The 16334-nt window shown below is 40.0% G+C and overlaps 1 protein-coding gene across 1 annotated transcript; it reads left to right on the top strand.

The window, feature by feature from the left end:
* The first annotated feature begins 7146 nt into the window (after window positions 1–7146).
* On the top strand, window positions 7147–16318 carry BDCG_08319 (autophagy-like protein 2). Its single transcript, XM_045424099.1, has 5 exons — window positions 7147–7872; window positions 7962–13325; window positions 13410–14354; window positions 14426–15869; window positions 15934–16318. Exons 1-4 carry the CDS (start codon window positions 7711–7713, stop codon window positions 14441–14443), a joined length of 6489 nt encoding a protein of 2162 aa, XP_045272887.1. The 5' UTR covers window positions 7147–7710; the 3' UTR covers window positions 14444–15869; window positions 15934–16318.
* Window positions 16319–16334: the final 16 nt, after the last annotated feature.

Here is a 16334-nt window from a genome sequence, read left to right as displayed (position 1 = left end):
TAGAAGCTTCTGTGTTCACTAACACTTTTGCAGCCATCTCTTAATTCTTACTCAAGTGCTCTCTATATATTAACATTTCAGGTCTCAAGATATTGAGATAAGCATTCACTTTATCATTCTTATCTGCATCTTATTCAGAAGCCTGCTTCTTCTTTGCATTTGCAGAATTCAGAGAATCATCTAACATGAGCATCTCTTTCACTTTGAAGACTTTTCATAGAATATCAGTGAGTGCCTCTGAGCTCACTGATCCTGCTAGTTTTTTAACTGTGTATGCTGAGTGCAATCTTTTACATCATGATTTTGACATCTGCAGTTGAAACAAGCTCAATACTCACAATATCAAGATTTTCACTCAGGGGATTTCTTTTTCAGAGAATTCAGTGCTTTAGTGATGATATTCAGATCTAGATTCATTACATTCAGATGTGTGACTTGTGTTATAGAAGTCTGATTACTCATTCTTCACTGAGACATACTTGATTACAGTATTTTCTGTCATAATTAACTCACTTGTTTCTGTATAATGAGAATGTTGTATGCTTTCTTCACTGTGTCTGACTGTGAGATTAAGCATTTTTATTCTACTCTCAACTCAGACATAAGATTATGAATGAAGATCTGTAAATAGAAAGATATTGAAAGCTCTTCATTTAATGCAAGATAGTGTAAGCTGAAGTGTGTAAAGTATAATATAAGATTACTCACTTATCTACACTCAGTGAAGTATTTATAACACTTGTCTCATATGTTCACTTTCTCAAAGTTGTGTAAGATTCACTTGAAAAACTCATTTCATATTTATGAGAATGAATATCATTTCAGGTCTGTGAGATTTATCTTTTCATCAGTCATTTATAATAACTTTGCTTTTCTGTGTAGAAACACAGCAGATCTTAAGACTTATTGAAATTCTGTTAACTGTCTGTCTGTGAGTTCACATTCAATCTGATAATATGATTACATCTGACTTAGCCAGCTGATTGCAGCATCATTTTTTCAGTCATTATTGAAGCTTGATAGCTCTGACAGATCTTTCAGCTTGATATATTTCATGCTTAGATTCTCATTCTGCACAGCAGTCTCTGATGATGTGTACACTTCTGAAGAGATTGTGAACAATTATGATGAGATCTTCAGATTCAGTGTAGTCATCTATCTGCATAAACATTCAATCTTCTACTGCAGGCCTAAGATCTGGTTTTCTCTATTCTTATTAATGATGGTAATTGTATCAGTGAAGCTCTTCATAGTGAATGCTTGATTTGCAGTGAATGTCAATTGTTATTTAATCTCTGTCTCAGTCTGTCACTGTATATGCAAGATCTCAATCTTGTTTAGAATTCTTGTATGTATACAGAGCTTCAATTCCAGTTCAGTGATCTCAGTTACTTTTCTTACTGCTTTGAGTAAACCCTCTGAAAGGTTCTGTATACCTTTCAGTTCAGGTAGCAGAGAAGAGTGTTGTTTGTATTAACTAGAAAAGGTATTTATTTCAGTGATTTCTGATTGATTGTATGATGTCTATCATTATATCACTATATCACTGTATGATTTCTGTTATCATTGTACAACTCTGGTGATAGTTATCTCTTCTTTTATCCTTCTTTTAAGTAGGGAGCAGACTTCTTTGAATCTGATTCACTGCTCTCATTCTCTTTCTCACACCTCATCTGTTCACATCTCATATGTGACATGTGCCTGAGTGTGAAGTTTTCCTTCAACAAGTGAAGCAGCATCAATCAGATGCTCTTTCACTCACTGCTCTTCATACACTATCTTTTGAGGCATTTTCTAGGACCACACTGGCATGATAACTATGAATCACTTTGTAGGCAGAATTATCATGCTCTGGAGGAGCCTGCGCTCCTCACCGGTTTTTAGACATGCTACCAGATGTGATTCAAAGGTTGCTTAAGCCAGTGTACGATTACAGGCGTACGCCGGCTTCTTATATATTGAATCTCGTATGCTAAATTAATTAGTGGCCGCTAGGGCCCCCTTTACATTTGTACGCTAAATTAATTAGTGGCCGCTAGGGCCCCCTTTACATTTGTACATGTACGCTAGTAGTTCGGAAGCGTACGCGTACGCTTGTAGTTCGGAAGCGGCCGCGTTATTATCCGACGGTCGTACGTTCTTCCGAATCACAAAATTGTTATCATTCTACTCTCTTACAGAGCCTCTTCAAGACATCATAATATGTCTTATAATCTGTCTCTCTGTGCTTGAATGCCTTCTTCTCCTCTCTCTTCAATCTGTGACAGTGCTCACGTGTCTTGATAGTCCGCAGAACTGCAGAATATTTGAAGAGAAATAACATGATTGATTTTAATGAGTGTTGAGAGAGAGATGAAGACAGGCAATGATATAATAATGATAATAATAATAATAATAATGATGATGATGATGATGATAATAATAGTAATGATGATAATAATGATAATAATAATAATGATGATGATGATGATGAAAGAAGAAGTGCATCAGAATATATTATTAACTTACTAAATATAAAGAGACAAAGAAACTATTAACAGCTTTCAGAGATGTACAGAAACAGCTACAGTGTTGCATAGTAACATTATCTTCATTCAATGCATGCACTATTGATATTCTTTGTATACATTTATTATATAATCTATATCAGAGATACATGCAGAAAACAGATCTTTGTTACTAGAAAGAATGATTGCAGTGATTCTCTATTTTCATATTATAAGAATAAGTTATTCTCATTTCTTTCTTCTCTCTTTTCTCTTCTTCTTCAATTCATCACTAAGTTCAAGCTGGTATGAAAACTATTAAAACACTTATAGAAATCCTCAAATTAAAGAGTATAAACTAATCAAATTTTAAATGCAGATGAATCAAATTAATTCAATAATACTAATTATTCATTTCTCTCTTAATAAAACAACAGTTGTGTCTTCTCTTTCCCCCCTCAAATGAAACATGGCTCATGAAAAGTGAGTATCATGTCAGACAATAATGATCAACACAGCCTCAGCATGCAGGGCTGTATACATGCAGTGCATGCTGAACTGAGAGACTGTGTGAGTTACAAACTGACAGTAGCATCTCAGAGAGAGCTGTGCAGTGTGAAAAAGCTGTAACTCTCAGTCATATGTGCAGAGAGTGAATTGCTGCAGTAAGTGTATATATATTATATGAAAGTAACACTTTTTAATAACACTCAGTCTCTGATATTATGAAAATAGAGTCTCTTCATGAGATTCATTTTTATCAGAAGTCAGAAGATCTTATATTTCTCAAGATCATCTTCACACATCTTGTCTGTGAAATTAATGAGAGAAATCATTGATTTCAGTATTCTGTTCTTGATATTATTCAAGTGACAGCAGAGTTCACTCTGGTCACACTTTTTAAGTGTATATTTTCTAATTATTCACATTTATACAGATATATACTGATTATTTATTAGATGATATTAAGACAATAACTCATCACAGCTGTGTTACTCTTACTGTGAGAAATACATAATTGATAATGAATATTATAAAGACTCTAAGAAGTGAGTATTTTAAAGATGCTGTGACTCTGCAATCTTGATTTTTTTTGTTTTTATTTTTTATTTTTTTCTTTTCCTTTTCTTTTTTTTTTTTTTAATGTGATTTTTTCTTGTGTTTATTTTATTTTTCATTTTTTATTTTTTTTTGTATTTTATGTTTTTTTCATAATTAAAATTATATGAATTATGATCTGTATTCAGAAAAGTAATAATATTTAATAACACTCTCTGTTGAATTTTCAATAAATGAGCACTATGTTATGATATTATGTAAGTGAGAAGTGATTTCATAATCTCATTTAATATCATTCTCAATAATGAGATCAGAATGAAAATGTGACTAAGAATTCAAACATATTCTTTATTCAGAACTAGATTTTTATTTGAAAAGTGAATCTGAAATCTTTAATATTTGAAATAATGTGATTTGAAATCAATGTAATGAACACAAATCATGACCAGAAGTAATGCTTTTAGGCAACATGACAACTGTAAAGTTTGGTCCTGGTCTCAGACACAGTCACACGGTCAGTCTAGTCAATCATATATAACATGTACATTATTGAATCTGCAGATTGAATCTTTGAAATCAATTAAGTTCAAGAATAAGATTATATTTCACATTCTGTAGCTCTCATACTCAAATATAGCATGATCATTCTTCAAAGTGCAAGAGAACTCTTACTTTTGCAGATGATATCAGATATTAGTTATCAGATAATCTTATACATCAGAGATTCTTCACTCAGTAGACTTCTTTCAATCTTTGAATTATATAATTACTAATATATTGTGTAGAAGCTTCTGTGTCTGCTAATACTTTTGCAGTCATCTCTCAATTCTTATTCAAGTGTTCTCTATACATTAACATTTCAGGTCTCAAGATATTGAGATAAGTGTTCACTTTATCATTCTTATCTGCATCTCATTCAGAAGCCTGCTTCTTCTTTACATTTATAGAATTCAGAGAATTATTTAACATGAGTATCTCTTTCACTTTGAAGACTTTTCATAGAATATCAGTGAGTGTCTCTGAGCTCACTAATTCTGCTAGTTTTTTGACTCTCTTGCTTCTCTTAACTGCACATGCTGAGTGTAATCTTTTATATCATGATTTTGATATCTGCAGTTGAAGCAAGCTCAATATTTATAATATCAATATTTTTACTCAGAGAATCTTTTTTTCAGAGAATTCAGTGCTTTAGTAATGACATTCAGATCTAGATTCATTGCATTCAGATGTGTAACTTGTGTTATAGAAGTCTGATTATTCATTCTTCACTGAGATATACTCAATTGCAGTATTTTCTGTTATAATTGACTTACTTATTTCTGTACAATGAGAATATTATATGCTTTCTTCACTGTGTCTGACTGTGAGATTAAGCATTTTCATTTCACTCTCAACTCAGATATAAGATTATGAATGAAGATCTGTAAACAGAAAGATATTGAAAGTTCTTTATTTAATGTAAGATAATATAAGCTGAAGTGTGTGAAGTACAATATAAGATCACTTACTTATTTATACTTAGTAAAGTATTTATAACACTTATCTTATATATTCACTTTCTCAAAGTTGTATAAGATTCATTTGAAAAACTCATTTCATGTTCATAAGAATAAATATCACTTCAGATTTATAAGATTCATCTTTTCATCAGTTATTTATAATGACTTTGCTTTTTCATATAGAAATACAGCAGATCTTAAAACTTGTTAAAATTTCATTGACTGTCTATCTGTGAGTTCATATTCAATCTGATAATATAATTATATCTGACTTAGTCAGCTGATTACAGTATCATTTTTTCAGTTATCATTAAAGCTTAATAACTTCAGCAGATCTTCTGACTTGATATATTTCATACTCAGATTCTCATTCTGTGCAGCAGTCTTCAATAATATATATACTTCTAAAGAGATTATGAACAATTATAATAAGATCTTCAGATTCAGTATAGTTATCTATCTATGTAAATATTCAATCTTCTGCTGCAGATCTAAGATCTGGTTTTCTCTATTCTTATTAATGATAGTAATTATGTTAATGAAGCTCTTTATAGTGAATACTTGATTTACAGTGAATATCAATTATTGTTTAACTTTTATCTCAGTCTGTCACTGTGTATATAAGATCTCAATCTTGTTTAGAATTCTTGTATATGTACAGAGCTTCAATTTCAGTTCAGCAGTCTCAGTTACTTTTCTTACTGTTTTGAGTAAACTCTCTGAGAGATTCTATATATCTTTCAGTTCAGATAGCAGAGAAGAATGTTATTTATATTAATTAGAGAAAATATTCATTTCAGTGATTTCTCATTGATTGTATAATATCTATTATTATATTACTGTATTATTATATTGCTATATTATTCTATCACTATATTATTATATGATTTCTGTTATCATTGTATGACTCTGATAGTAATCACTCTCTCTTTTATCTCTTTAAGTGAAGAGTGATCTTCTTTGAATCTGATTCACTACTCTTATCTCTTTTCTCACATCTCATCTGTTCACATACATAATATTCATCTAAGTGTGAAGTTTTCTCTCAATAAGCAAAGCAGTATTAATCAGATGCTCTTTCACTCATTAATCTTTATATACTATCTTTTGAGACATTCTAGAATCACACTAGCATGATAACTATAAATTACTTTGTAGACATAATTATCACATTCTGAAGAAGCCTGCACTTCTCATCAGTTTTTAGACATGCTATCAGATGTGATTCAAAGATTGCTTAAGCCAGCATACAATTACAGGTGTACGCCGGCTTCTTATATATTGAATCTCATACACTAAATTAATTAGTGGCCGCTAGGGCTCTTCCTTTACATTCGTACGCTAGTAGTTCGGAAGCGGCCGCGTTATTATCCGATGGTCGTACATTCTTCCGAATCACAAATGTATAATAGTATTCAAGCTGAGTTATGAATAGTATTCATGAACTTCAGTCTATATAGTTGTGTGTAGCCAAGGGCCGCTAGCCCTATTAATTACATGAGAGATAGAAATAGAGGTAAAGAATCCGTGAGAAGCGGGATTTCTTACATGAGATTTAAAGTCATTTAAAGCAATAAAAATAATTTAAATTGAGAAGTGAAAATTATAATCTCATTTGAAAAATGTGATAAGAGTAAACAGTAAGTCTCACTGAAACAGTATGAGACTACTATTTAATGTTAAAACTGTGTAATGAAATCAGTTAAATTAATAATAAAACTATTAAAAGATCTGATTCTGATCTCAGACACAGTTACACAGTCAGTCTAGCTAAGAATGCAGTAAATAAGCTTATTAAATTACTTAAAATAATGAAATATACATGTTGAAAGAAGAATATTAAGATGAAGAAGATAGAGAAATAGAGGGATAAAAAATCATGTATCTCATGACTGGTTTTTCATTATTACACATTTTTCAGTCATTTTTTGTATCTGTACTTGATTTAAAGGCGAATTTTGTATATAGCATCGTGTATAGTTACTCTGGTGTGTGGGGGTGTCAGGTCACGTGATCTGGCTTACTAATCCTTCCACCATATAACTTTTCACAAGCTAGCAACCTTTCAATCACAAGCTTTAGTTACACCTTTCACATTTAATGAGCAATTGTAGTAGGCTGATGAGATAAGAAAAATAGTAGTAATACGATGTTGGTGGCGTTCATAGCGTATGACCTCTTGTATTTCCCAACAACTCAGAGGTGAGTGAGTATCTAAGCAGCAGCACGAGTAACTAGTGATTGCGTTTTCAGAGGAGTTTGCATGGTTTGATGGCCGCAGCGAATCAAACCGGTCCAGCAATGCAACGGCGATTGATGACGCACCGAGACACCAAACCCCAACGTCTCCCAGGCGGCTGCTTGTTCGTCCTGGCTTGTTTGTGATTAGCTGGACTTGCAGCGGAACAAAAGGAATACAGTTCGTTCAAATAAACGGGGCTATCTAGCCTGCCTGCCTCCTCTCCATTTCTGCCGGCCCTTCCCATGGCCACATACTTCCTGTGTCCTCCAGGCTACTTTCCACCACCACCACCAGTGTCTAGCCCACTTCATTCAACCGACGCCCAACTCCATCCAACATAGTTGCCCCCATGTTACGAGGACTTCTCCATGATATGCTTTAATTCCCTGTGAGCCAGGAGGCTCTAAAATCCCCTTAGCCCGCCATGTCATACTTTCTTCCCTCATTTTTCCAGAAGCGACTGCTGAGATATGCGTTATCGCGACTGGAGCTGGTCGACACTGACGCCCTTGACTTAGAGAGCTTGGGCATCAGATGGGGGCAGCGGAGCACTTTCGAACTGAGGGATATTGGTCTACGGCTCGAGGTATGTTATCAGCTTACGATATTTCCCGTTAATCTGGTTTCCCATATTCGCTCTCCTAGTGTACTGATCAGTCCGCTCTCAATTTATAGAAGCTGTCTTCGGTCCTGCGATTACCTCCATCCTGCAAGCTCACGAAGGCTACGGTTTCGCTCATCCGCGTGACGATACCCGCGGATATATACAGCAGCAGTATCGTCGTCGAAGTTGAAAATGTACAAGTAAACTTGAAGTTGCTCTCGGATGAGACTCCTTTAGGCGGAGATAGTCACGAGACCTCCGGGGCTTCTGGGCTATTCAAAAGCCCCATCGCGAGTGATCCCCGTGCACCCCAACCCCATAGTCATGACCAATCTAGTGAGAAGGCTAGAATACTTCCGTCCACCACGGATCTTGCTCAATCTTTCCTTGAGTCGGAACCCAAGGAAGAAAAAGCGGAGCTGGAAGCCGCTATTTCGTCCCAATCGCAATATTCCCAGAGCTCTGACGGCCTCAGCGATGATGGAGAGGAGGAGCTCGGTATTGGAGTCGAAGATGGCATGTCATTGCCTAGCTTTGTTGCTGGGTTTTTCCAAGGTGTTGCTAATCGCCTCCAGTTGAAGATCAAGGATGTGACTTTCAAAATCGACATGGACCTGCCTCATGATAGAACGTCGAATAGTTCGCAAGATCTAACGGTAGATCCTATTACGGCTGTGTTTACAGTCCAGAATATATCCATAGACAGCGTGGCCTCATCCCTGGAGGAGGGACCAGAGTTGAAGGCTGGTAAACGTTTTATATGCCTCTCACAGATTAACTTGATGATCCTTGCGGATGCGGGAGTGTTCTCGAGCTATTCTCATTTCACCCCTCCTTCTCTTGAATCTCTTTCTACCACTCATTCCACTCATTCTACCCATTTCGTCCATTCGGATCTTAGCCACACACCACTGAGGGTCTCCTCCCCAGCGCCCCCCTCCTCTTCCTCTGATTCGTGTCTTGCCATGTCGCGTGGAACTATCCTAGACCAGCCTTCCATATTGGAAGATACCGATCCCATTCCCCATCTTCAGGATTCAATTTATACGGACGATGGCAAGTTCTCGGATGCTGGGTCAGAATGTGAATACGGAAATGGAAATTATTTTGACCATACTCGTCCGGCGCCCGAGAGCAAGTATAATGAAAATCCACTGGATAATTCTGGCTATCTCGATGAAGCTATACGATCCCACCTTGCTGATGAACTTGAAAACTCTACTCTGTCAATTGCTCATTCGACCGACTCTATGGACGAACCCTCTGGGGATACCCCTCGGCCACAGAGCTCAACCTCCTTACCCGACGATCATATGTTCCATTCAATGGAAAATTCCACAGTTTCTATAAGCTCTCCATCTCAGCATTTAGAAACAGCCTCAGTTGAACGCCAGAATGAATCTTCAGATCCCGATCGGGACGAGCTTGAGACTTCTGTTTTGGATAGCGCGCCCCATATACAGGAACCAAGCGGATCCGAGCCTAGTAACCCGCAACGGAAGCATTCAGAACCTGATACCGTCGTCGAAGACTTGTCGAAATCTAGAATATTTACGCATGAAGAAGCAACAAGTATGTATATGAGTGTGATGAGCTCGATATCGGCTGGTTCTGGATCTCTGCCTGATATGCCTGGAGGGTGGGAATCACCAAAATATGAGAGTACCACGAGAGCCGCTCCTTCTCTCGCCCCGACTTCGTCGATGGGTATTGATCCCCTTTCAACGGCTTCAGAAGGGACGCCGAAAGCCAAGCCAGTTGTTGAAGTGGAGCATGATGGTCGAGATACTTCAGATGATTTAGGAAGTCCCCTACTGCCAAGCACAAATCAACCGGGCGCTACAGTACCCGAAATGCAGTTTCAAGATTTACCAGATTATACACCTAAGGTTGCCAAAAGGGTCCTTGAAATTGATGAACTCTCCCTATGGTTACCGTCCCTTGACAAACAAAGTACGAAAGCTCCGGATGCATCGATAGAAAGCCACCAAAGAAAAGAATTTGACCACATGGAGACGTCAACGACCAGCTGTGCAGATTCGGTCGCTGGTGATGGGCCTAGTTCTTCTAAAAATCGGCTTTCTCGGCAGCCCTGGAGAGCATCGACTTCTTCCCAAGCACCTCCCCCCGACGTGACCTCCCCAGAAAAAGTAGATACTCGTGCCTCGGGACTGCACGATGGGACGATTTTAGCTCGTGTTTCTAGTATTACTATTGAGTTTGACATCGCTTGTGGATGTCTTTTGGCCAAGATGGGTAGAAGGCTCGTTTCTACTTGGAATCTCAACGGCGGTAGAGAGGAATCCCGAAGTGAGAGTAGTAACACGACAGCCTTGCCATTAGATCTCACGCTCACAAGCTGCTCTGTCAGATTCTTGGAACATCTTCCTCTCCATCATTTTGCTCTTGACGTTACAAACCACCAGGATAATTCTTCTGCTAAGGAGATCATCCTACGCGTAGCATTATCAGGGATAAACTTCAAGTCGTTAGTTCGAGGTGACAGCTCGGAATTTACCTTTAATGTCACAAAGTTCACCTTTGGCCACGCGTCGGAAGATATTATATCATTTGACGAAGGACTAAAAATGCGCGATTCCATCCGAGATGATTTCCATTCGAAGCAAGGAGACATTTCATTATCCGTGGTTTCAACGAAGCAGGACACCAGAGTGGACTTATTAACCCTTCCTGTTCATCTTGCATTCAATCTTGAACGGCTTGACGAAACTTTGAGTTGGTTTGGCGGCTTAAGCACTATTTTGGAGGTAGGCAATTCAATTGCCTCAACCTCCACCATAAAAGGAGGCAAAGCTGATGCGAGCCAACGGCCTCGTGGTGTACATTTTGAAGTAACTCCTTCCAAGGCCCCATATTTACCGGTGGGGAGCCCCGGAGCTAATCCTATCTCCTGGAAAATCAATACTCGAATGAAAGGCTTTGTCATGACTTTACAAGGAGAGCAGTGCAGCGTGAAACTTAAAACAACCGCCATCAAGATTGTGAGTCGGTCAGCAGGAATAACAGTTCAAATCGACAAAGGAAAATTGACTGGGCCTATCCTGAATGGCGATTATAATCCTGAAACTAGCGCTATTACCAATTTGTTGAATATTCGCGCCCAGTTTATGTTTGCGCCAACGGAGGAGGACCTGGATCGACTCCTCCTACTTCTGACTCCTTCCAAAGACAAGTACGATGAAGACGATGACATAATGCTTGACACTTTGTTCAGACAGAGGAAACAAGGAGCCGTGCTTCGATTAACTGTTGGAAACCTCAAGGCAGATTTTCCGCATCCGGAGATGCTCAAACCTTTATCAAGCCTCGGAAATGAGCTGGCTAGACTCTCTACAGTCACGAAATATCTTCCGCAGGATGATAGGCCAGGAATACTTACCTTAATCCTTGTCCGAGAATGCTCTTGTGGAGTTGCATTAGGTGGAGGGATAGGTGATATCGAAATTACTTCTGCCGGAATGGAAGCCGCACATGTTGGTATTCCATCGCTGATGGCGGCTCGTGTGTCTTCACTCGCGATCACACGGAATGATGAGGAGGAACTCGTTGGGGAAGCTGTAAACTCCCAAGACGAAATTAACATTACAGCCCTGCCCATGATAATGGCGAGGTTTATTGCAGATGAAATGGATCCAACCGTCAAGATAAAGCTCCACAACGTCCGTTTTGAATATAATGTTCCTTCAATCGTTGCTTTTCTCGGACTTGACAACGACATGAGTGCTGAAGATTTTGCTGCTAATCTTGCAAATTCCGTTGTCAATTTGGCTGAGCTAAAGTCCCAAGTGGCGACAAGTCATCGGCTGACACAATCCTCAATGAGCTCCGGAAGCTCCAGACCCTCATCACCGGTTCCATCAAAGTTATCGGTGATTTTGAGAGACTGCTTAGTTGGACTGAACCCTCGAAAATCCCCGGCCAGGGGAGTTATGGTTTTCACTTCCGCAAAATTTTTAGGTTCACTAGATAAAGATGATACCCTTGATGCGTCTTTGGAAATCCAGAAGGCCTCTCTGATGATCATCAACGACGCCCGGAATGTCGGTACGCATGTGAAGTCACATCAACGAACATTCAGCGATATTCAAAGCAACCAGGTTCAACTTCTACATGGCATGGGATATGTTCCTGTCTGTTATATTTCGTCGGCTGCCATTGTCATAAAGGTCATGCAGCTTGACAACAACCGTGAGAAATCCGTCGATATTGAGGTGAGGGATGACTTACTTATCTTGGAAACGTGCGCCGATTCAACTCAAACGTTGATTACCATTTTAAATGAGCTGGCGCCTCCTTCACCTCCAAACAAAGCCCTCAAATATCGCACCGAAGTCATGCCAATCGATGACATGCTAAGCTCCTTTACGGGGAACGCATTCGACACGGACCCCATATCGGCGGGTGACAATCTCTCCAACCTTCCCACCGTTGACGAAGACGAAAATGAGAGTGGGTTGGCCGAGGAGCTGGAGTATGTCAGTGACTTTTATCCTATGATATCGGGAACAGGCAAGCATGATGTTGGGATGCACATATCAGGTGCTGGCAATGCGGATGATGCTCCTCCTGGACTAGCTCATGGGTCGAGAAGGCTCCTTGAAAGCTTCCATTCTGAAGCTCACGTCACATCCAGCGTTTCCAGTTTGGATTTCCAGGATAATCATTTCGCGCGGAAATCTGCAGTTGGAGGCACAGCGCATAGGTGGGACTCCACATACAATACCTACGCGCTTACCAATGATGCCAAACTCCGCGGTAGCCCGCTTAGAGTAAGGGTTCGCGACGTCCATTTCATATGGAATCTTTTTGATGGCTTTGACTGGCAACAGACGAGAGATACTATTTCTAAAGCTGTCAAGGATGTTGAGGCAAAGGCGAGTGAAAAATTCGCCCGCAGTGGTGGACGTGCATCTCCCCAAATAGATAGTGAAGAGGATGTGATTGGGGATTTCCTGTTTAACTCCATCTACATCGGAATCCCGTCGAATCGAAACCCCCAACAACTGCGAGAAGACATTAACGCTCATATCGATGATTTTGCCAGCGAGACAGGTAGCTTTACAACAACTACGACCATGACTGACGGGACAGCAACCACAATCAAACCTCCGTCGAAAAAGAACAAGAAACTCCGATTGAGTCGTAGCAAACGCCAGAAGATGACATTTGAACTGAAGGGTATATCTGCGGATTTAGTGGTGTTTCCTCCCGGATCTGGAGAGACCCAAAGCTCATTGGATATTAGAGTCAATGATTTGGAAATTTTCGACCATGTCCCATCATCTAACTGGAGAAAGTTTGCAACCTACATGTATGATGCAGGCGAAAAGGAGAGCGGCACCGGCATGGTTCACCTAGAAATACTAAATGTCAAGCCAGTGGCAGAGCTTGCCGCGTCGGAAATTGTTCTTAAGGTATTTATTCTGCCACAAAATATTTTTGACGGGATTGTGTTCTCGTCGTCGATCAAAGCATTATGCTAATTCACCACTTTTCAGGCAACTATTCTCCCCCTTCGCCTTCATGTTGATCAAGATGCTCTTGATTTCATGACTCGGTTCTTCGAATTCAAAGATGATTCAGCGCCCGTTGACACTTCGCCAACCGACCAACCTTTCTTGCAGAGGGTCGAAGTGAATGCCGTTCGTGTCAGATTGGATTTCAAACCAAAGAGGGTAGATTACGGGAGCCTACGATCCGGACGTACTACGGAATTTATGAACTTCTTCGTTCTCGAAGAAGCCGACATGGTCCTCCGCCACGTAATTATCTACGGTGTTTCAGGATTCGAGAAATTAGGAGTAACCCTTAACGATATTTGGATGCCGGACATCAAAGCCAACCAGCTTCCAGGAGTTCTTGCAGGTTTAGCGCCCATAAAGTCTCTTGTCGGCGTAGGTAGTGGATTCAAGGACCTAGTCGTCATTCCAATGCGGGAGTACAAGAAAGATGGCCGTGTTGTGCGCAGCATCCAGAAAGGTGCCCTAGCATTCGCCAAAACAACCACCAACGAACTTGTGAAGTTAGGTGCTAAGCTTGCCATCGGTACCCAGACCGTCCTTCAAGGGACCGAAGATTTCCTCACTACGCCAGGTGGCCTTGCGCCGCAACGAGCTTTCGCAACAACAGATGATGATTCGGCGGACGAGGAGCAACAAAAGCAATTCTCCCCTTACGCAGACCAGCCGGTCGGCGTCGTGCAGGGTTTGCGAGGTGCGTACGCGAGCCTTGAGCGTGATCTTCTCATGGCACGTGATGCAATGGTTGCTGTTCCCGGCGAAGTGATGGATAGTGGAAGCGCTCAAGGCGCTGCTAAGGCACTGTTAAAACGAGCCCCTACCGTGATTTTGAGGCCTGCTATTGGTGCATCAAAGGCTCTTGGACAAACATTATTGGGCGCGGGAAATTCACTGGATCCTACCAACAGAAGACGAGTTGACGATGTAAGCTTCCTCCACGACCTCCCCTTCTTTCAACTTACTTGGTTCCCATTTTACTGACTTGTTTTATCTAGAAATACAAACGGCACTGAGTGCTGTACCGGGATAGCTGTACTCCAGGGGGTATTTCTTTTTGCATGGCTCTCTGTTTCGCAACGTATCTTGCCTCCTCCCCTCCACCATATTCATCCAGTTCACAACCCAGCCACGAAGTCTGATTATTGCTCACGAATTATCATTGCTTCCCTTAAGATTTTGCTTATTTACCCTCTATCGCGGACATTTCTAGAGCAATTTGAAGGACCAAGTTTTACATTCATGACCACGCAGATCGGATTTTATGAGAATGGAGTTTTATATCTTTTATTTCTCATTTTATTTTTCTGGGGGTAATTTTGACAATTTTGGAGTTGCTATTTTTTATTTTTCCTTCTTTTATGTTGGAACGATACCCGTTTTATGACATAAGGATTGTTTTGCCCTTCATTGAGCGACATTTAGTTTACCATTACGATGGCAATTCTATACATACATCATGTTGTTCTATGTGATACTGTCCTCTCATATCGTGGCGTTGTTTTCTTTCTTTATTTTGCTCTGTTAAGAGATTGATCATTGTTAGCATATATCTACTAGATAAGCTTCTGGATGTCATTTCTGGATCTAAAATTCGGTCCTCAGTCTACTTATTGGTTAGGTTCTCGTCCTCGGAATCACAGAATTCCCAGCTCTATCACCCCTTGAGCAGAAAGAAGCATAGATGTGACCAGTTACAAAGTCTTTGATCTTTTTTCAACCCCTATTGCTGAAAACTATCAGCTCGGGCAGACTGGGCTTTAAATTTCCCCTTGTTTTTCTCCATTAGGAATCTACTTACAGCTGATACCTTAACTTTTCCAATCTGTACCCTGAATATATGTCCCCATATGCTATATCTATCAAACTACTTAGCTCTCGGCAGTCAGGCAAGCCCTCAGCTCAGTAGGGCTAACTGGAGCGAAACCGAGCTGACACACTACTAGCCACTGAAAGTTGATATTATTGGTCTAAGCGCCTTGTCATGGGATGTTTTTTCTTGCAGAGGACAATGTGCACCGCCTCATGCAAGTTGCATGCACCAAGCCACATGTCGAACCACACCCAACGCATTTGCTGTTAGAATGTCTCGACACATTCGAAAATCAACTCAACTAGAAAGCAGCCAGCAATGGAGATCGTAGATTTGATAAGAACTTTGTTCACTTTGTTTCAAAACTCTGTGTTGCATGTGTCAGTACCATTGGAAAACATGTGCTGGTATCACGAACTCTCCACACAGGTGTCTGTGACATACATGCCGGAATCGCCATGCTCTATCACCTAAAAGTAGCCATTCCCGAAATTGTATCTTGTACATTTCGAAATGTCTTCAATACTGTCACAAGCAAAAGTTTGCAGCAATTTCTCACGCGTTGATGCAAAGCGTTTGTTAAGAATAAATTCTGGAGGTCCACACCTACATCATCTTCGACTTTGCAGGTCAGTAAGTTACTACCACATAGTTTCCCATGAAGCGGGATATGCAATTAACTCCCACGAACAGGATAATATCCGTGGCGAAGTTGCCAAACAGATACGGAAGAAAATAATTGTTTCCTTCAAGCCGTTGATCCAGCCTTTACGAGTCTATCACACCATTGGCCTTAATTCCATGAAATACCCATGAGAGGGATGACATGTGAAAGTTAACGGGAGATGCATGAACGTAACCCCCCTTCTCTTTCATCTAGGACAATACGTAGGCATTGTACGGCGTCCTGCAGAAAAGCCCCGACTTGGTCCCGAGCGTGGTTGGTTCAAACTACCACAGGGTCCAGCAACATGCCCATTGGTTCCCAGGGATGAAGATTTCCTTCTTCCTTCCTTTTGACCTCATAGAATAAAATTTCATATTATTTTGTGAATATGAGAGTGATATACAATTTTTGCACTTGTGTCGATGAG

The sequence above is a fragment of the Blastomyces dermatitidis genome, assembly GCF_000003525.1.
Source record: "Blastomyces dermatitidis ER-3 genomic scaffold supercont1.10, whole genome shotgun sequence".
NCBI lineage: Eukaryota > Fungi > Ascomycota > Eurotiomycetes > Onygenales > Ajellomycetaceae > Blastomyces > Blastomyces dermatitidis.
Note: the sequence above shows the minus strand (reverse complement) of the source record. Positions and strands in the feature narration are given on the sequence as shown.